The sequence below is a fragment of the Electrophorus electricus genome, chromosome 12 (assembly GCF_041902795.1).
Source record: "Electrophorus electricus isolate QZ-2024a chromosome 12, ASM4190279v1, whole genome shotgun sequence".
NCBI classification, from domain to species: domain Eukaryota; kingdom Metazoa; phylum Chordata; class Actinopteri; order Gymnotiformes; family Gymnotidae; genus Electrophorus; species Electrophorus electricus.
The window spans coordinates 27,041,475-27,062,850 of NC_137508.1; the positions used below are offsets into that span (position 1 = coordinate 27,041,475).

The 21,376-nt window shown below is 48.6% G+C and overlaps 1 protein-coding gene across 1 annotated transcript in view; it reads left to right on the forward strand.

Annotated features, from left to right (window-relative positions):
• Positions 1-21,376, forward strand: part of tenm3 (teneurin transmembrane protein 3) — a 201,620-nt gene that overhangs the window by 86,772 nt on the left and 93,472 nt on the right. Inside the window, exons 4-5 of the mRNA XM_081724816.1 lie at positions 8,259-8,487; positions 21,132-21,370. Of these exons, the coding sequence (XP_081580942.1) occupies positions 8,259-8,487; positions 21,132-21,370 (468 nt within the window). The remainder of the gene's footprint in view (positions 1-8,258; positions 8,488-21,131; positions 21,371-21,376) is intronic.

Sequence of the window (21,376 nt, forward strand, 5' to 3'; positions counted from 1 at the left end):
CCCTACATGATGATATTCCACAGTGGGCTGAAGTGGGCTCAGTGTGGTGCCCCCAAAGGGGAAGTGGAGTTTTGTTTTCTGTGATCTGGCTTTTTTTAAATCATGATTTTAGTGTTATTGTTTTTATTGAGTAATATGCAATTATGACAATATGACGATTGACAGTTGTTGTTTATTTACATGTTGTGGTAAAGCTAACAGAACCAAATCATCTGCATGTAAAAAGAATTTTAGTTCTTTTTCATTTAATTCTAATCCTAAAAGTGTTGATTGTTAAGGATTGTGGCCAATTTGTTGGTAAATATTGAAGAGTGTGGGAGATAGATTACAACCTTGATGCACTCATGTACGTCCTTGTGTTCTATGTCTTTGTATTTGGATTTAATTAAATCAGTTTCCCTCCAACTCCACTCTGAAGTAACTGGGAATATAATGCATTGTGTAACTTGGAATATAATGCATTGTTCCAAACAGAGTCAAATGCTTTTGTTAGGTCTTTGAAACAAGACAGTATTTTCCCTTTAATTTGTTGGGTGTGCTTTTGAATGAGTGCATGAATCTCGCTCTCTCTCTCTCTCTCTCTGTCTCTCTCTCTTTCTCTCCCCATGTCTCTCTGTCTCTATTTCTGTCTCTCTGTCTCTATCTCTTTATCTACTCCACGAGCTACCCCATATTGCATGTGTGCACACAGTTGTTTAGTCTTGAACCAGAAATGAATCTTCCCTCAGTGTTGTGACTCTTCACTCAGTGTTCTGAGTCTTCAGGGTTGTGACTCTTCAGTGTGCTGAGTCTTCAGGGTTGTGACTCTTCACTCTGTGCTGAGTCTTCAGGGTTGTGACTCTTCAATGTTCTGAGTCTTCAGGGTTGTGACTCTTCACTCAGTGTGCTGAGTCTTCAGGGTTGTGACTCTTCAATGTTCTGAGTGTTCAGGGTTGTGACTCTTCACTCAGTGTTCTGAGTCTTCAGGGTTGTGACTCTTCAGTGTTCTGAGTCTTCAGGGTTGTGACTTCAGCGTGCTGAGTCTTCAGGGTTGTGACTCTTCAGTGTTCTGAACGGTCTGTTCGGCGCATACAGTCGCCCTGTTTTCCCTGCTGCCTGAGGCAGAGCCACTAGACGCATCCGAGGCCTGTGCGGCTCTCTCCGGTCCTCCTCTTCCAGACGCTGCCGACAGATCGTTAGTATCCCGTCCACCGACGGCCTCCGGTGTCTTAATTACCTTGCTACCCTTCTGAATTTCCCTAAAAGTCGATAGCACCTAGCGTTGGCCGTTAGCGCTACAAGCATGTCCCCGTGCATCCCGTCTGCATCTGCTGGAGCCAGTCTCCACTCTGCCTGACCACGGGAGGTTTGCGGTCTGTCCCCTCCAGACTGAGGTACGGTATTACTGTCCCAGTACTGTACTTACCTTTCTAACGCGGCCGATGCTCATTACAGTCTGATGGACTCCCTCTGCTGACTCTCACTGTGTGAGTTTATTGCTAAATGGGCTGTTACTGCCCATGGCATCACATGAGACTCATAAAAAATATATATATGTCACCGTACTACGCGGTTGTGTGTAAATCGACTGGTGATAAAGTCGATTTTAACTGACCTGAATCAACATGAATTGGGCGAAAGGGGGGTGGGGGGTTGGGGGTGTGGATATCTCACTCCTCAGTGCTTCCTGGATTGCACCGACCACCCGCACCTCCACCCACACACCCACCCATAACCCCACCCTCGGCAAAGGTGAAGGGAATTCTGAAAGGTGAAACATGACGGACTGCCCGTTGTTGACAAATAACCTTTCCTTCCGCTTCTGTCACGCCCCCTTTGCGTGGCGACACCGGCTTTCAACGGCCTGTCCGCCTCTGAAATGTCAATTTAGCATCTTGACACGTTATTGACGAGGGCAGGCTGACATTTCCTGAGTTTTTCACCAAGGAGGGAGAAAAAACGAACCCGACTTATCATAATACTGGAGGCCGCCCGCTGAAATCCACTCCGGTGTCCCTACAGAGACTGTCGCTCAGGGACAAACTGCCTGCCCAAAGATCGCAACTGTTCCCGACCTTGTTTCTGGGAGTGTGTGTGAGGAGGTGCTGTGTTTCTCCCTTTACAGGGCCAGTTTATATCGTCACCCTGGACAGCATCTGAGCTCGGTGCGTGTTGGGCTGTGTGCAGACCCCTCGTGTGTGGCTTGGGGAATATTGGGGAATAAACATCGCCCTTTTGTGTGTGTGAGTGTGTGTGTGTGTCTGTGAGAGTGTGTGTGTGTGTGTGTATCGTAAAGCCTTCCCTGTGGCCTAACTCCACTCTTCCTCCTCTTTGTCTTCTCAGGGCTCCTCCTCTTCCTCTCTGTCCCACACTGGGTTAACGTGTCCTGCTTTACTGGACCACAAATGAGAGCATCTGTCTTTCTCTCTTTTGAATGAGTGCATGAATCTCTCTCTCTCTCTCTCTCTTTATTCTCTCCTCCTTCGAGCACTCCCTTGCACTGTCTCATCCTTTTTTCATGATCTCTTCATTTCTCTTCTTCTATCTCCCCCTTGTCTCTCTCTCTTTTCTCTTCTCATTAATTTCTCTCTCTCTCATCTGTCCATCATTTTTAGAGCGTCTCCTCTTGTAGTAGAACTCTATTACTACATCTGACTTGTAAAACAAGACCTGTGAATACAAAGGGGGTGAGGCTGGTGTGATGTGGGGGTGAGGCTGGTGTGATGTGGGGGTGAGGCTGGTGTGATGTGGGGGTGAGACGGGTGAGGCTGGGGTGATGTGGGGGTGAGACGGGTGAGGCTGGTGTGATGTGGGGGTGAGACGGGTGAGGCTGGGGTGATGTGGGGGTGAGACGGGTGAGGCTGGTGTGATGTGGGGGTGAGACGGGTGAGGCTGGGGTGATGTGGGGGTGAGGCTGGGGTGATGTGGGGGTGAGACGGGTGAGGCTGGGGTGATGTGGGGGTGAGGCTGGTGTGGGGCAGGGGGTTACAGGGACACGGCAGCCTCCTCACAGCTGGGGAGATGTAGCAGAACCTGACGAGTCGTGTGTAAGCAGTCACACCTGGAGTGTGCGCTCACATTTCCACTGGTGGACGGGTACACACACACACACACACACACACACGGGCTGTAGAAGTCAGACTGTATTGTGCAGTACTGTGAAACACAAGACAAAATGAGAGAGAGAGCAAGATGTGTTTAGCCAGATAAGCAGCTTAATTGGCAGCACATTGCAGCTATCAGTGGCTGCCATTAAAAGATAAATTCATACACACACACACACATTGACTGTAATCCAGCCCTGCCTGTGAACTCAGAATCAAAAACGACTCTGCACACATTTCCTCTGGTTGGGAGGGTCTGACAAGGTGTGTCCAATGACTTACGACCGGCATCCTCTGCGTCCGCGATCGCGTTTCAAAGCTGGCCCATAAACCGCACATCTGCCCCGTCCATCTCTCACAGCCCAACAGGCAGGTCTGGCGTGACTCCGTGGCCCAGTGGAGAGCACCTCAGCTGGGCTGCCTTTGCCTCCCACGGCCCCGCAGCGGACAGGCTTATTTTGGCTGGAGGAGACGGGTCAGGCCCTTAGGGTCAGATGGGACTTAGGCGGGTGTTATTGGGCATGTTGAGGGCAGGTGGGCCGAGCCCAGGGGGCAGGAATATGAGCGCAGGGGTAAGACAGACGGCACCGTGACAAATGGCTTTTACACGCTGTGGACTGGAGCTTGCGTGGCAGACATTTGGCAGTAAAGTGCAGACGTGTTAAAAGAGATGTCATGGAGCAAGGCCATGATGACGGACAGCTGTGTGTGTGTGTGTGTGTGTGTGTGTGTGTGTGAGAATGTCTGTATGGTGTGCGTGGAGGTCAGCATGTGTACGTTTATAGGTTTGTGTGTGTGCATGCATGTGTGTGTGGAGGTTGGCATGTGCACATTGATAGGTTTGTGTTTATTAATTGCCTGTTTTACTGTTCTATTTGCTGACTCTTTGATATTTTTTAATTTGTTTTTACATTACACCAAAAAGTCATTTAAGCTGCATTTTACCTGAATGAATGGTGTTCTATAAATAAGAATATTAATGTTATGAACATTGTTATGAAGCGTAGGTGGGGTCAGAGGTCGCTCTGTGGCTCCTGTTCTCCACCCAGAACAAGGCTGTGTGTCTTTCCACTTTAGTACATCTTCAGTCAGGTCCAACGTCATTACGTTCCCATGCAGTTGGTTCCCTCAGGTGTTTGTTCCTGAGCTTTTGTCTCAACAAAGGAGTCCAAAAAGGAGTCCAAAGGTGAACACAGCCAGGTTTCCGTCCACACGTCTCGGCAGTAAAGGGGCCCTGGGACACAGACCCGGCCTGGTCTGAGAGGCAGATGCTTCAGTGAGATTGGTATGGAATAGTCCTTACCAGCCCTGTGCTCTCAGGCTTGAGAGATGAGCTGTGTGTGTGTTATTTATAGGAGCTTTTCCTCTCTGATGGCTACTTCAGACTTCGAAGGCGTCTCCTTCAGGTCTTCCTGGCTGTGCAACCACCTCTAGAATTCTCACTCTAATGACACACACACACACACAGAGCGCATCTCGTGGTAGTGTGTGTTTACTGGAGCTGCGGAGGGATACGGCAGAGCGGAGAATCGCCTGCTCCCTGAAATCTCAAGAAGCAGTGTGGTTATCAGGACACTGAGCGTGTGCAGGAGCAACACTGTGAAAGCCTGCCATATCCCTGGAAACGCAATTTTAACAAGCTCTGGGGTTTTACATGGCTTTATTGGCAAGGGAGAAGAAGGGTAAAAACACCTTCGACCACAGAAAGACAGCGGACGGTTCCCTGGGGCACTTCAAGAGGACACCTGCAGAGCCCATTTGAAAGGGCTTGTGTGTGCACTCAGGAGCTATGGATCTTCATACTGCCTGTGGTTTGGCTGGAGAACAGATAAATCTTTGTCTTTTTGTTTTGTGGTAGCCCATCCTGAGGCAATTTGTGTGTGTGTGTGTGTAGAGGGTTAGAGGCCCTTGTATGCATGGGGACCCTTAGAAATACCCTGGGGCAGGATGTGTTCACAGTCATCAAATCTGAGCAGATCCGCTGTGATCTCCTGGCCTGTGGCCTACAGCAGGGGCTGCATGCGCCGCTCTGATCTCATCTCTGCTCACCCAGCCCCTCCCACCACGTCCTTCACACCAGCAGGGACCGACTCTCACTGTGCGTGTTGTCGGTTTCAGACAGAGTCATAAAGACACAGAGAGAGAGAGAGAGAGAGAGGGAGGGGGAGAGAGAGAGAGAGGGAGGGAGGGAGAGGGAGGGAGCGAGACTGGGCTGTGAAGGTCGTTGACAAACACTCGACGTGGTGGTGCAGTGCAGAGCGTGGTGGAGCAAGGCAGGGGCTGGGGGGGGTTGTGGGTAGGTGCCCATGTCAACTGGCATTACTGTAACCTGTCACTCCAGTGACAGGGATTAGAACAGTGTGTGTGTGTGTGTGTTTGACAGAAACAGAGAAAGTGAGACAGACAGACAGACAGACAGAGAGCTTGTGTGTGTGCATGATAGTCAGAGACAGTGACACATAAAGAGAGAGAATACTTTGGATTAAAGTGAAAGGGATGCGGATGTGCAGGTACCGGAGCAGGTGTGTAGGGGAGGTGCGGCTGTGCAGGTACCGGAGCAGGTGTGTAGGGGAGGTGCGGCTGTGCAGGTACCGGAGCAGGTGTGTAGGGGAGGTGCGGATGTGCAGGTACCGGAGCAGGTGTGTAGGGGAGGTGCGGCTGTGCAGGTACCGGAGCAGGTGTGTAGGGGAGGTGCGGATGTGCAGGTACCGGAGCAGGTGTGTAGGGGAGGTGCGGCTGTGCAGGTACCGGAGCAGGTGTGTAGGGGAGGTGCGGCTGTGCAGGTACCGGAGCAGGTGTGTAGGGGAGGTGCGGCTGTGCAGGTACCGGAGCAGGTGTGTAGGGGAGGTGCGGCTGTGCAGGTACCGGAGCAGGTGTGTAGGGGAGGTGCGGATGTGCAGGTACCGGAGCAGGTGTGTAGGGGAGGTGCGGCTGTGCAGGTACCGGAGCAGGTGTGTAGGGGAGGTGCGGCTGTGCAGGTACCGGAGCAGGTGTGTAGGGGAGGTGCGGCTGTGCAGGTACCGGAGCAGGTGTGTAGGGGAGGTGCGGCTGTGCAGGTACCGGAGCAGGTGTGTAGGGGAGGTGCGGCTGTGCAGGTACCGGAGCAGGTGTGTAGGGGAGGTGCGGCTGTGCAGGTACCGGAGCAGGTGTGTAGGGGAGGTGCGGATGTGCAGGTACCGGAGCAGGTGTGTAGGGGAGGTGCGGATGTGCAGGTACCGGAGCAGGTGTGTAGGGGAGGTGCGGATGTGCAGGTACCGGAGCAGGTGTGTAGGGGAGGTGCGGCTGTGCAGGTACCGGAGCAGGTGTGTAGGGGAGGTGCGGATGTGCAGGTACCGGAGCAGGTGTGTAGGGGAGGTGCGGATGTGCAGGTACCGGAGCAGGTGTGTAGGGGAGGTGCGGCTGTGCAGGTACCGGAGCAGGTGTGTAGGGGAGGTGCGGCTGTGCAGGTACCGGAGCAGGTGTGTAGGGGAGGTGCGGCTGTGCAGGTACCGGAGCAGGTGTGTAGGGGAGGTGCGGCTGTGCAGGTACCGGAGCAGGTGTGTAGGGGAGGTGCGGCTGTGCAGGTACCGGAGCAGGTGTGTAGGGGAGGTGCGGCTGTGCAGGTACCGGAGCAGGTGTGTAGGGGAGGTGCGGCTGTGCAGGTACCGGAGCAGGTGTGTAGGGGAGGTGCGGCTGTGCAGGTACCGGAGCAGGTGTGTAGGGGAGGTGCGGCTGTGCAGGTACCGGAGCAGGTGTGTAGGGGAGGTGTGGATGTACAGGTACCGGAGCAGGTGTTGTGCGGGGGCAGAAGGCTAGGCAGATCTGGTGCTCCTCCGCTGAGCACGTCATGGCCCCCCAGGCCTGGGGCCTCTCAGACCCACCACAGACTCTGCTGTATAAATAACACATGGCCGCCTTTTGGGAAGGATTGTTTGGCATGAGCACCTGCTGTTTCAGCCCATCTGTGACACAGAAGTGAAAGAATTTACTTTTTGGCACGTGTTGTATTCCTCTCTCTCTCTCTCTCTCTCTCTCTCTCACATTCACATACACACACACACACACACATACTCTTTTTCATTTTATCATCCATTCTCTCCATTTCTCTGTTTCTGAGGTTAAGGTGATGGCACAGAGTTTTGGATGAGGACAGTGTACTTGGTGTAATTTCTCTCACTCACTTTAATCAGAGTAAAACACAGCAAAAAAGATTGGATTGAGTGCGAAATTGTGTGTGTGTGTGCGCGCGCGCACTTTTTAGATCCACATTACATGTCTTTGTTGGGAACAGAGAACATGAAGCTCATTTGATCTGCATCACAGTGCTGCTCCAGTGCTGCTACACTAGTGTTACAGTGCTGCTACACTGGCATTACAGTGCTATTGAGTGCTGTTACACTGGTGTTACAGTGCTACACTGGTGTTATTGAGTGCTGTTAAACTGGTGTTAGTGTTGCTACAGTGCTCTTTGAGTGCTGCTACAGTGCTACTAATTTGTAGTTAATTCACAGTGCTGTTACAGCGTAGTAACTGGAGCCACTTTGGTGCAGTAACAGTGCATTTGAATAGTATCTGTTTCTTCAATAAAAGTAATGCAAGGTGTCATGGATGAGAGAGAGAGCCTGTTTTAAAACATTCTCTACATTATAATTGTAATATATTCTCAAAAATACAGCCAGTGGCAGGGAGAAGCAGACAGAACTCTTTCAAGGTTTGTGTTAAAAGGTAAAGCACCCAGTGTTTGGTGTTGTTTTGCTGCAGAAACATTTGCTCAGCGTAGCTGTGCAGCACTGGGCTGTCGTGTTTCCTACTCTCCTGTTAGGAACGCTACCTACCGAAACCCAAGGGCGCCTTTTACAGCGATTACAGCTCCAGTGTTCTTCAGCTCAGGCCTGGACCTCTAATCATGTCAGTTGTACATTTATAAAAGCCTGTGTGTCTGTGTGTGTGTGTTTGCCTTGGTTGTTCCATTCATCAGGTCCTAAAGCAGGCAACAGACAGACAGCTGGTTAACATTTAAACCCATCATCGCACGGCTGTAATGTTTCCCAGATGTTGCTCGGTTAAAAAAAGCACATCCACACAGACACGTTGACTTAACTGCCACGATTAATTACCAAGGACAACAGTCTACATCTGCTCCCAGGTCTGCCCCCAGCCAATGGCTAAACCGTCTGTCCCTTTTTGTTTCCACAGAGCAAGCACCCAATCAGCAGCAGCAGGGCCAGCCTCCACTGCCCCCAGCCCCGCCCCCGCACAAGCAACAGCCGCTGGTGACGGCGCTGAACCACAGCTCGGCCACTAGCCGGCGGACCGCCAGCCCGGCCGCCCCGCCGCCCCTCCCCGCAGAGCTGCCCACCACGCCCGAATCCGTCCCGCTGCAGGACAGCTGGGTCCTGGGCAGCAATGTGCCACTGGAGAGCCGGTGAGACACGCACACACACACACACACACACACACACACACACACACACACACACATATACAGACACAGGAGGAAATCCACTTGCATGCACTCTGTGGTTGTGATGCAAGAGGCCTTACACTGAGTTACACAGTAGAAGTGAGCGATACTAATCCCATCGCATATGGGATTATACATCACACAGTACTAATCCCACCACTTTATATACATCACACAGTACAAATCCCACCAGAGTGTGTGCATTGTACAGTACTAATCCCACCAGAGTGTGTGCATCGTACAGTACTAATCCCACCACTTTATATACATCACACTGTACAAATCCCACCACTTTATATACATCACACAGTACTAATCCCACCACATCATATACATCGCAGTACTAATCCCACCACCGTATATACATCACATAGTACTAAACCAACCACAGCGTATTCATCTCACAGTACTAATCCCATCACAGTGTATTCATCACACAGTACTAATCCCATCACTTTATATACATCACACAGTACAAATCCCACCAGAGTGTGTGCATTGTACAGTACTAATCCCACCAATGTGTGCATCATACAGTACTAATCCCACCACTTTATATACATCACACAGTACTAATCCCACCACTTTATATACATCACACAGTACAAATCCCACCAGAGTGTGTGCATCGTACAGTACTAATCCCACCAGAGTGTGTGCATCGTACAGTACTAATCCCACCACTTTATATACATCACACTGTACAAATCCCACCACTTTATATACATCACACAGTACTAATCCCACCACAGCATATACATCGCAGTACTAATCCCACCACCGTATATACATCACATAGTACTAAACCAACCACAGCGTATTCATCTCACAGTACTAATCCCATCACAGTGTATTCATCACACAGTACTAATCCCATCACTTTATATACATCACACAGTACAAATCCCACCAGAGTGTGTGCATTGTACAGTACTAATCCCACCAATGTGTGCATCATACAGTACTAATCCCACCACTTTATATACATCACACAGTACTAATCCCACCACAGCATATACATCGCAGTACTAATCCCACCACCGTATATACCTCACATAGTACTAAACCAACCACAGCGTATTCATCACACAGTACTAATCCCATCACAGTGTGTTCATCACACAGTACTAATCCCATCAGCATGCGCACATTTTGGAGTGCTAATCCCATCAGACTGTGTATAACCTGTTGTATCATTGTACTAATCTCACCAGAGTGTGTACATCCTGCAGTGCTAATCCTGCTGGAGGGTGTACTACCTCTCGAGCTCCTGCCATTACGGGACTGACACGCTTCAGAAGCGTGTGTGTGTGTGTGTGTCTGGCAGAGACTGCCCTGACTTCTGTTGGGATGGAGAAAGGATGAGAGTTTGGGTTTGTTTAGCATGCTGACTCTAAGCATGACTCAACCACAGCTGTTTGCCTTCTCTCTGCTCACTCACACAAACTGGAAACTCCAGCCTGCAGAAGACCCGAACAGCCAGTGACATGATTCCGCCGTGCTGTTACTCTGCCATGCTGCTGCCAGCTCCAGACTGCGTCTCAAACACTGTCAGGCTAGACGTGAATCTCTGAACAGGGTCTTCACAGCTACATGTAAACAGCCCTTTAACAACGTTTGTGTTCTCAGTTTGTGGTTCAGATTTCACTCGCCGTAGGTCACCTGACCATGTTCTCTAGGTGAGGATGGACAGGTGTAAGGGTGTGTGCAGAAACCCTGAATCCCCACACCCATCTGTGAGAGACAGAAAAGGGGGAAAAGTAAGACAGATGAATGGAGCAACCTGGGCAGATGTGAGTTATGTAAACAGGACAGGATGGAGAGAGAGAGAGACAGTGAGTGTATATATATAGAGAGAGAGAGAGACTGTAGAGAGAGAGAGAGAGACAGTGAGTGTATAGAGAAAGAGAGAGACTGTAGAGAGAGAGAGAGAGAGAGAGAGAGAGAGACAGTGAGTGTATATATATAGAGAGAGAGAGAGACTGTAGAGAGAGAGAGAGAGACAGTGAGTGTATAGAGAAAGAGAGAGACTGTAGAGAGAGAGTGAGTGTGTGTAGAGAGAGAGAGAGAGAGAGAGTATAGAGAGAGAGAGAGCGAGTATAGAGAGAGAGAGAGCGAGTATAGAGAGAGAGAGAGCGAGTATATAGAGAGAGAGAGAGTGTGTAGAGAGAGAGAGACAGTGAGTGTATATATAGAGAGAGAGAGAGAGACTGTAGAGAGAGAGAGTGTGTAGAGAGAGAGAGAGACAGTGAGTGTATAGAGAAAGAGAGAGACTGTAGAGAGAGAGTGAGTGTGTAGAGAGAGAGAGAGAGAGCGAGTATAGAGAGAGAGTGAGTGTGGAGAGAGAGAGTGTGTAGAGAGAGGGAGTGTAGAGAGTGAGTATATATATAGTGAGAGAGAAAGCGAGAGTGTAGAGAGAGAGAGAGAGAGAAAGTGTAGAGAGAGAGTGAGTGTAGAGGGAGTGAGTGGAGAGAGAGAGAGAAAGTGTAGAGAGAGAGTGAGTGTAGAGGGAGTGAGTGGAGAGAGAGCGTGAGTGTAGAGAGAGAGTGAGTGTGTAGAGAGAGAGTAGAGAGAGAGACAGCGAGTGTAGAGAGAGAGAGTGTGTAGAGAGAGAGTGAGTGTGTAGAGAGAGAGAGTGTGTAGAGAGAGGGAGTGTAGAGAGTGAGTATATATATATATAGAGAGAGAGAGTGTGTAGAGAGAGAGGGAGTGTAGAGAGTGAGTATATATATATAGAGAGAGAGAAAGCGAGAGAGTGTAGAGAGAGAGAAAGTGTAGAGAGTGAGTGAGTGTAGAGGGAGTGAGTGGAGAGAGAGAGAGAGTGAGTGTAGAGGGAGTGAGTGGAGAGAGAGAGAGAGTGAGTGTAGAGAGAGAGTGAGTGTAGAGGGAGTGAGTGTAGAGGGAGAGTGAGTGTAGAGAGAGAGTGAGTGTAGAGAGAGGGAGTGAGTGTAGAGAGAGAGAGTGAGTGGAGAGAGAGAGTGAGTGGAGAGAGAGAGAGTGAGTGTAGAGGGAGTGAGTAGAGAGAGAGAGTGAGTGTAGAGGGAGTGAGTAGAGAGAGAGAGTGAGTGTAGAGAGAGAGAGAGAGAGAGCGAGTATAGAGAGAGAGTGAGTGTGTAGAGAGAGAGAGAGTGAGTGTAGAGGGAGTGAGTGGAGAGAGAGAGAGTGAGTGTAGAGGGAGTGAGTGTAGAGAGAGAGTGAGTGTAGAGAGAGAGTGAGTGTAGAGAGAGGGAGTGAGTGTAGAGAGAGAGAGTGAGTGGAGAGAGAGAGAGTGAGTGGAGAGAGAGTGAGTGGAGAGAGAGAGAGTGAGTGTAGAGGGAGTGAGTAGAGAGAGAGAGTGAGTGTAGAGAGAGAGAGAGAGAGAGAGCGAGTATAGAGAGAGAGTGAGTGTGTAGAGAGAGAGAGAGTGAGTGTGTAGAGAGAGAGAGAGTGAGTGTGTAGAGAGAGAGAGTGAGTGTGTAGCGAGAGAGACTGTAGAGAGAGAGTGAGTGTGTAGAGAGAGAGTGAGTGTGTAGAGAGAGAGAGAGAGAGAGCGAGTATAGAGAGAGAGTGAGTGTGGAGAGAGAGAGTGTGTAGAGAGAGGGAGTGTAGAGAGTGAGTATATATATAGTGAGAGAGAAAGCGAGAGTGTAGAGAGAGAGAGAGAGAGAAAGTGTAGAGAGAGAGTGAGTGTAGAGGGAGTGAGTGGAGAGAGAGAGAGAAAGTGTAGAGAGAGAGTGAGTGTAGAGGGAGTGAGTGGAGAGAGAGCGTGAGTGTAGAGAGAGAGTGAGTGTGTAGAGAGAGTAGAGAGAGAGACAGCGAGTGTAGAGAGAGAGAGTGTGTAGAGAGAGAGTGAGTGTGTAGAGAGAGAGTGTGTAGAGAGAGGGAGTGTAGAGAGTGAGTATATATATATAGAGAGAGAGAGAGTGTGTAGAGAGAGAGGGAGTGTAGAGAGTGAGTATATATATATATAGAGAGAGAGAAAGCGAGAGAGTGTAGAGAGAGAGAAAGTGTAGAGAGTGAGTGAGTGTAGAGGGAGTGAGTGGAGAGAGAGAGAGAGTGAGTGTAGAGGGAGTGAGTGGAGAGAGAGAGAGAGTGAGTGTAGAGAGAGAGTGAGTGTAGAGGGAGTGAGTGTAGAGAGAGAGTGAGTGTAGAGAGAGAGTGAGTGTAGAGGGAGTGAGTGTAGAGAGAGGGAGTGAGTGTAGAGAGAGAGAGTGAGTGGAGAGAGAGAGAGTGAGTGGAGAGAGAGAGTGAGTGGAGAGAGAGAGAGTGAGTGTAGAGGGAGTGAGTGGAGAGAGAGAGAGTGAGTGTAGAGAGAGAGTGAGAGAGCTGTTGGTCCGTTCGTTAGCTCAGACCGTTTGTTAGCTCTTCTCTTCACCTTTTCCTGTCCTCTCCTTTTTATCTTTCTCTTTCTCTCCATCACTTTTTAAAGCTCTCTCCCTGTCTCTCTTCTGTCTCTTTCTATCCTTTTTGCTCTCTCTTTCATTCTCTCCCTCTTTCTTGCTCTCTTACTCTCTCTGACTTTGTCTCTCTGGTAATATTATTTCCTCTAGTTGACCTTGGCTCTTTTAAGTTTATATTGACAAAACAATATGTAGACATCTATTATTAATGAAGAGGCTACATTCCCTGTGCTTAAACCCCAGCCTATCCTTGGACACACACACACACACACACACACACACACACACACACAGGGCTATGCAGCCTTCATGTAGAAACGGCTTAAAAAGTTGCTGGTGATATCTGTGATCTTTTGGTTAAGTTGAAATCTTTGTACACGGTGCCTGTTTGCTGTGCACCAAAAATCAACAAACCATCTTTGGCAGCCTCTGCATCAAAGTTAAAGGAAAAACGCACAAAAAACCCAGCTCTGAGGAACGGGCCGCGGACTCGCCGGCGGCGTTTGGAAAGGCGATCGGGCACTGCACCGCCCGTGACGCTGATCGAGCTCGCAGATTTATTGGAAACAGAGAGCACGCAGGGACAGCAGCCAAGGGAGCAAAGAAAACATTTCATTACGGAGAATCAGCCTACGGAAACGACGTCAAACTCAAACCATAAGCCTGTTCCTCCTGGCCGAGCCCTTCAGATGTTTGGTGGGTGTGGGTGTGAGCTTGCTTCTGCTTAGACGTGGGCATCACTGGGCTGTAACGCGTTCCTCTGGCACGGTGTGGTGGAAAACGCCGTTCAGAAACCCCCACACCACTCCGGTGTCGTCCGCACCGGTTTCGTTCTTTTGACGTCTGCAGACAGTTCCTCTACCTCTACTTCCAGCTTTCGTCAGCTCCGTTAGCATCCCGGTGTGCTTGGCTTTGGTTCTGTGTTTGATTACTTCAGTCTTAGCACTGCTAAAGTGATAATGGAAAGAAAACCAAAGGAAAAAGCCCCAAGTACGCTTGAGACACCTGCCCGCTCGTCATGAGCCCGGACTACGGAGCGCGAGCGGCACTCCAGCACGCTTCTCATTCCCAAGAATACACCGTCGAATGTTTGCAGTGACGAGGCCGCTTTATTAGCCTTTATTATCCTTCATCGTAATGGAGGAAGAAGATGAAGAGGTTGTGAGAGAGCACTCCGTCTTCCAGGAGGTGAAGAGCGTGTCTCTCTCTCTCTTTCTTTTTTTTCTTTTTTTTTTAAATCTACCTGCTATTCGGTGGGACGAGACCACTACATGCTCTGCTACGGAGAGCCACTGTGTGCTCGGGACTTCGAGGTTAACCCTGAGGCACTCCTCAGAAGTACAAGGCTAAAAAAAACGTAGTCTTTCTCCTTCAGGAAAAAGGGAGGGAGTGGTGTTGATCGCTTTAGATTATGAAAAGCCCATTTAGATATGAGCAAATTATCAGATGAGAATGTAATTAAAACCACTGTCGTATGAATCACGTGTGCAACGTTGAGCACCACAGAGGCTGACAGACAGAAGCAGAAGACTGCTGATGTTATCACAGTGGGTTCGTCTTCCACAAAGCCAATCATACCGGACCGTATTACACAGAATTATTAAAAAGAATTATAGGAACTCACTGATGTCTTAAACCGTTGCTAATAAACTCTTGTCCTCGCGGTTCCATTTCAGTGGGGACTTTGAGACGAGGGACATTAAACATGTGGTGACACGCAGTCAAAGCAAAGCTTCCGCGCCCTCGGAGGCTTTGAGCGTGTGGGCCGACGGACGCGTGTCCCGTTGGGATTGGTTTGGGCGGAGTGTATCGTATGTTTCAGGGTCAGCTGTGAGTGTGAGCTAGTGGCTGGTACTGTGGGGGCCACGCCGTGAGGTTAAGTCTCTCAGCAGACATGTTCTCTGAACATCAGAGAGGCTCAGGGCAGGGCCTTTGTCTCGTGCCCTGAGAACACCAACACTTCCTGTTTGCGTGCGCCTGCTCTGACCGTGACCTCTTCATACTCGGCGCGGCTGTGCTTCTGAGTCCTTCTCTCTCGCTTTCTATCTCTCTCTATCCCTCCCTCGTTCTTTTACTGTGTTCCTATCTGCATGGTTCTTCCTGCAGTCCGCTGGCGAGTTGCGAGATGAATCTTGATTTTTCTTAGAGATGTTGTTTAGAGCTCAGGAACGGATCATGAGGTCTGCACATGAAGATTTCTTCATACTGACACTTTTATCTCTCTCGGAAGCCTTCACGTCTTAGCTCCATATTCATCCCAGCTTTAAGGCGGGTACAGCGTGGGGCTTCATTCGATCTGTGAAAGGAAACGATCCGAGAAACTGGACCGGCGAGTGTGGTGGGGGTTGCCATGTTGGGGGCGATAAACCCCCGCTCACGCCGTCTGTCAGCAGCTCCTGATCCCCGTGGCTCGGAACGTGTCCCACACAACGGCGAGTTTTATCTCCAGCAGATGTTGTTGGTATTTGTTCTCTGACACCCTTGCGACTCTGATCAGTTATGAAGGCACTGGTGCAGGACTGCTGTCCCAGTGTCTCCCCTGTTCCGCGTCCCGCCAGGTGACTGACCTTGTGACAGGACACGCAGAGATAGCCACGCCTCCTCTACTCAGTTCACAATAGATATCCTGCATATGTCCTTCAACACACACCTCAAAGTCTGTTCTGTGTCAAAGGGATGTTATGCACCTCATTCGTCGCACGCGCACGCGCACACGCACACACACACACACACACACACACACACATACCACCATGCCTGCGGATTTTATCACTGTTCTCTCCCGCAGCTGGCTCGTTTAAGTTTACTGAGGTGTGGAACCACTGAGATATTAAACAAGTTTGTGCCAGTTGTCTTTCTTTAGAAGTTTAATGACAGCATTTAATTAATGGTTCAAACTATTTTCCAGTGCTAAATACATTTCCATATGCTCTGTTATTAAAATCTGTGATAAAAGCTAATCGTTGGAGGGGAGGAACAACCCATTTGAACTGTGAAGGTAGGGAAACTCCATTAAATGTATCAGAGAGAGAGACTGAAATTTAATTAGCATTAATCATTGTCATTTCGATTAGGTGCGTAAAATGGCTCTTAAAAGCGCTATGCAATTATCAAACAATCAATTACAGTATGACTTTTAGTACTTCATCAGACTTCAGATACAAATCTGAATACTAATGTAAATCTGAATACTAATGTAAATCTGAATGCTAATGTAAATCTGAATGCTAACGTAAATCAGAATATTAGCATAAATCTGAATGCTAATGCACAATGTGAGTAAAAGTGCTCCATCCGTCTGCTAAGGTGGAGGGAAAAGCTATAGTGCGGAAGAAGGGCTGAAATCTCTCCATCTGAATTCAGGTCTGAGGTGTGTTAGTCAGAGCTGAGGTCATAGTGTTGCTGAGGTCAGAAAGTCAGGTGAAGGCTCAGAATGGCTGGATCCAGGAAAACTTGAGAGAGAGGAAGAGCGGAGCACCACATCACCACCTCACTGAGGCTGTGTGAGACTCTCTGGAGGCTCTCCTCTGAGGTTACACACTATAATTAAAACCATGTTTACAAGCGCACCTGCACGCACGCGCGCACACACAAACACACACGTACGTGCGCACGCACGCGCACACGCACACATCCCCTGTGCAAAGGTAAATATGCACTAGCTGGCTGATTTAATTTGTGAAATATACCTCTGCCTCTCAGTATGCAGTCTCTTAAACACAGAAATTCAAAGTGTGTGTGTGTGTGTGTGTGTGTGTGTATGGTCTCATATTATGCACGTGTACATTTCTCTTTGAGTGTGTGCCCAGTCTTCCATGAAGGACTGATATCTGGTCTCTGTTATTCCCGAGTCCCTCTACCAGAGTCATAATTAGAAGTAGCGTGACTATCTCATCTAACGCGAGCTCACACGACCTCCTGCTCCTTCTGTTAATTGTTTGTCTCTCGTATCTTCCATCTCCCTCATGTAGAAAATTAACCAAGCAAGCAGCTCTCCAAAACGGGCCTGACAGCCTAATAGAGATGGATGCCTTTCCTCCAGAGGGCAGCTGTGGAGACATGTACGTTCTCCTGAGTATCCCCCCAATACTGGAGCAAAACGCCGCCCGGTTCTGCCTGACGGAGGCCTGGCCAACACCCCACACCTGTCCACCCTCACCTCGGATTCTTAATCGCTGGCCTGATCAACACACCCTCCCACACACACACACACACACACACACACACACCACCTCACCTGCTACGAGCTTGGCTGATGAATTTAAACTGTGGCGTGAGAAGCTTGATTGACGAGCCTGGCCAGAGGTGAGATACGTGTATGAATTATTACAGGTGTTGGGGAATTTCCACCCATCCACAGATTGATCCTCTGTCTCCATGAATCAATTTGGGCGACATTAAAGAGTCTTTAATTCTTTAATTTGACACACATTTTAATGGATATTCCAGCATTGCTGGATTCCATTTTCAGACGGCCGTATAACTCAGGCAGGGAGGGAGAAAAACCCAGACACAGCTCCATTGATTTGATTGGCTAGATTGATCATTTTCATGCTGTACAGAGACGGCAACAACCATTGTCTACATACAGAGCACAGCTCTCTCTCTCTCTCTCTCTCTCTCTCTCTCTCTCTCTCTCCCTCCCTCCCTTCTCTCTCTCTTTTTCTCATCTTTTCTTTCTCTCGCCCTCTCGTTCCCTCCCTTCTACCCTCCCTTGTTGTCTGTTTTTCCCTCTCTCTCTCTCTCCCTCCCTCCCTCTCTCACTCCTTCTCTCCCTCCCTCTCTCTCACTCCCTCTCTCTCTCCTTCTCTCTCTCTCTCCCTCCCCCTCTCCCTCCCTCTCTCTCCTTCTCTCCCTCCCTCTCTCTCTCTCCTTCTCTCTCTCTCTCTCTCTCTCTCTCTTCCTCCCTCCCTCTCTCTCTCCTTCTCTCCCTCCTTCTCTCTCTCTCTTCCTCCCTCCCTCCCTCTCTCTCTCCCTGCCTCTCTCTCTCTCTCTCCCTCTCTTCCTCTTTTTCACTCTGTTTATTCCAGTGCTGGAAGCCTGTGGAATGGGGGCCTCACTAATTGGATTTGATGCTCAGTGTTAGTTGATATTTCAGTTTAAATTCTGTCTCTGTCGTCTTTTGTTTGCGTGACTTCATGGTTCTCTTTGCCACCATTAAGAGGAGAGCTACACGCACATGTCGCTCCATATCTGTACGAGCAGCGTGCATGTACGGCTACATGATGCGGCCAAAAGGTCATATATATATATATATATATATATATATATATAAGCTCGACTCTTACTCGTCCGTCACTGTGCACAAATCAGCTGGTGGAGCTGTTTATGAATCAGCGCGTGTGTCTGTTAGACGTAATTAAGTTGTTCAGCTGTTTATTATGCGATTGTGTCCTTCTGCCGACATTCAGTACAGTGAAGGTGGTCATGCAGAACATTGTTGCAGGGCCTCCTGTGAGTTCGGCCCAGTGTCTGCGGGCGTTTTAATGACCAGGCAGGTGGGCTGGGATGGATGTGCTGGGCTGAGATATGATAGTCTTGGACGACGTGATGGTCTTATATTATAGGATGGGTTTAGAATATATGTCAAGTTTAGATTATGTGCTGGTGTAGATTGTGTTGTTGCATGTAGATTATGTGCTCAGTGTAGGTTGTGTTCCTGCATGTAGATTATGTGTAAATTGCCATAGCCTAGATTATATGACGGTATAGATTATGTGTTGCTGGATGTAGATCATGTGTCGCTGGGTGTATATTTTGTGCTGGATGTGGATTATGTACTGGTGTAGATTATATACTGGTCTAGATCATGTGCTAGGTGTGGATTATGTACTGGTGTAGATTATATACCGGTATAGATCATGTGCTGGGTGTGGATTATGTACTGGTGTAGATTATATACTGGTCTAGATCATGTGCTGGGTGTGGATTATGTGCTGGTGTAGATTATATACTGGTCTAGATCATGTGCTGGGTGTGGATTATGTGCTGGTGTAGATTATATACTGGTCTAGATCATGTGCTGGGTGTGGATTATGTACTGGTGTAGATTATATACTGGTCTAGATCATGTGCTGGGTGTGGATTATGTGCTGGTGTAGATTATATACCGGTCTAGATCATGTGCTAGGTGTGGATTATGTACTGGTGTAGATTATATACCGGTATAGATCATGTGCTGGGTGTGGATTATGTACTGGTGTAGATTATATACTGGTCTAGATCATGTGCTGGGTGTGGATTATGTGCTGGTGTAGATTATATACCGGTCTAGATCATGTGCTAGGTGTGGATTATGTACTGGTGTAGATTATATACCGGTCTAGATCATGTGCTGGGTGTGGATTATGTGCTGGTGTAGATTATATACCGGTCTAGATCATGTGCTGGGTGTGGATTATGTGCTGGTGTAGATTATATACTGGTCTAGATCATGTGCTGGGTGTGGATTATGTGCTGGTGTAGATTATATACTGGTCTAGATCATGTGCTGGGTGTGGATTATGTGCTGGTGTAGATTATATACTGGTCTAGATCATGTGCTGGGTGTGGATTATGTGCTGGTGTAGATTATATACTGGTCTAGATCATGTGCTGGGTGTGGATTATGTGCTGGTGTAGATTATATACTGGTCTAGATCATGTGCTGGGTGTGGAATGAACTGACCAAGTCACATGTTCCCAGACTGTAGCAGTGCATGCGTCCATCTTTGCACCACCACAGAGAGCGGGCCCTCGGTCACGAGATGGCCTTTACAGAACCGCACGGCTTGGTCGGTAACAGTGAGCAGGTTCTGGGTTTGAGGGTGCTGGCTGCAAACTTTAGCTGGTGGTTGGTGAAGCAGCAGGAGGAAGCCTGGGGTGCCACCTTTACCTCACAACGCCGATTATTAACACAGACGTTAAAACCATCACGCACAGCCAATAAAACAAGCCCACTGCGACTAGCAAGGCGGGTTTTATTACCACATTAATTTGTAGTATTCACCATATTAATATGTAATATAACTTACAGTTAGAATGGATATTTAACTATTCTCTTCATAACTCACAAACTCACAAGACTGTGTTGGTGATTTGAGATTCAGTTTGTTATGCACCATATTATAAAACAGTTTTGAATTATTTAAGCATTGTGTATATTGCATAATATTGTCCATTTGTCCACAACAAAATGAACTGTCTGTTCTTTTGTTACCCATATATACCTGACCAGAGAAGGCAGGAGTAACTTTATAACAAAGGTTTTTGTTTTTGTTTGTTTGTTTTTTTAAGAGTTTCTTAAGATTAAGCTTTGCGTAATAAAAGCATTTTGTTCCTAGCATCCTCTCCGCAGTGCCCCACACTCTCACAGCTGATGTTCTGGAAGTTTCCGTGAAAGCACGTCAGCCGTGTGCCGTTTAGGGTGTAGCTGGGAGAGGTCACTGTGTCTAACCGGGTCTGGCTGCGTCATCCAGGGATGTGAACTTGATTACAGTTCCTGACCTGGTTAAGTCTCCTGTGCAAGACCTTCAGTTAGTCAGGCATACGTACCCACAGAGCAGAGCAGGGCATGCTGGGATATGCCTCACTCATGACTGTTGTGTTCACTGCCCTGTTCACTGTAAATATGGGTTTTGCGTGTATTCATTTTACATATTCAACTGCTGAATGACCAGACCGAAAATGTACAAGGCAAAAATGCACTCCTAACGATAATTGAAAGTAAACAGCCACCAAATAGTGTTATGCAATTGCAATTATGCTAATCGGCGCACGTCGAGCAGCGTTGGTCGTTAGCTGTGCTAACGTGATTGGTGGAACCCGTCCGTCACCTCGGCCCGGGCGGGTCCGGTTGATGAGATCTTAGCTCGACTCTGTTCACGCTGTAATGTGGGCTTGCAGAGCGTTCTGCACAGAATTATAATCAGAGGCAGGAATTTATGTGCATGTAAATGAAGCCACTTTAATTGGACTGGATGATATTACAGAGTGATATATTTGTGTTTTGTAGTTGATGCTTTTAAATCTCTATTTGGGACACAGTTCATGGCATCTAATTCTCCTCCCTCTGTGTCTCTTCTCTATATTTTCATCCCTACTTTCTTTCATTTGCTTTTCTTTCCTTTTTTCCTATTTTTTTCACTCTCTTCACTCTTCTCTTTCTGTTCTCTGTTCCTCTCCTCCCTCCTCCTCTCCCCCTCTCTCCCTCCTTCTCTCCCCCCCCCCTCTCTCTCTCTCTCTCAGGCACTTCCTCTTTAAGACAGGCACAGGGACGACTCCTCTGTTCAGCACGGCGACTCCGGGCTACACCATGGCGACGGGTGCGGTGTATTCCCCGCCCACGCGCCCCCTCCCTCGTAACACCCTCTCCCGCAGTGCGTTTAAGTTTAAGAAGTCGTCCAGGTACTGCTCGTGGAGGTGCACCGCCCTGAGCGCTGTGGCCGTGTCTGTCCTCCTCGCAATCATCCTCAGCTACTGCGTTGGTAAGT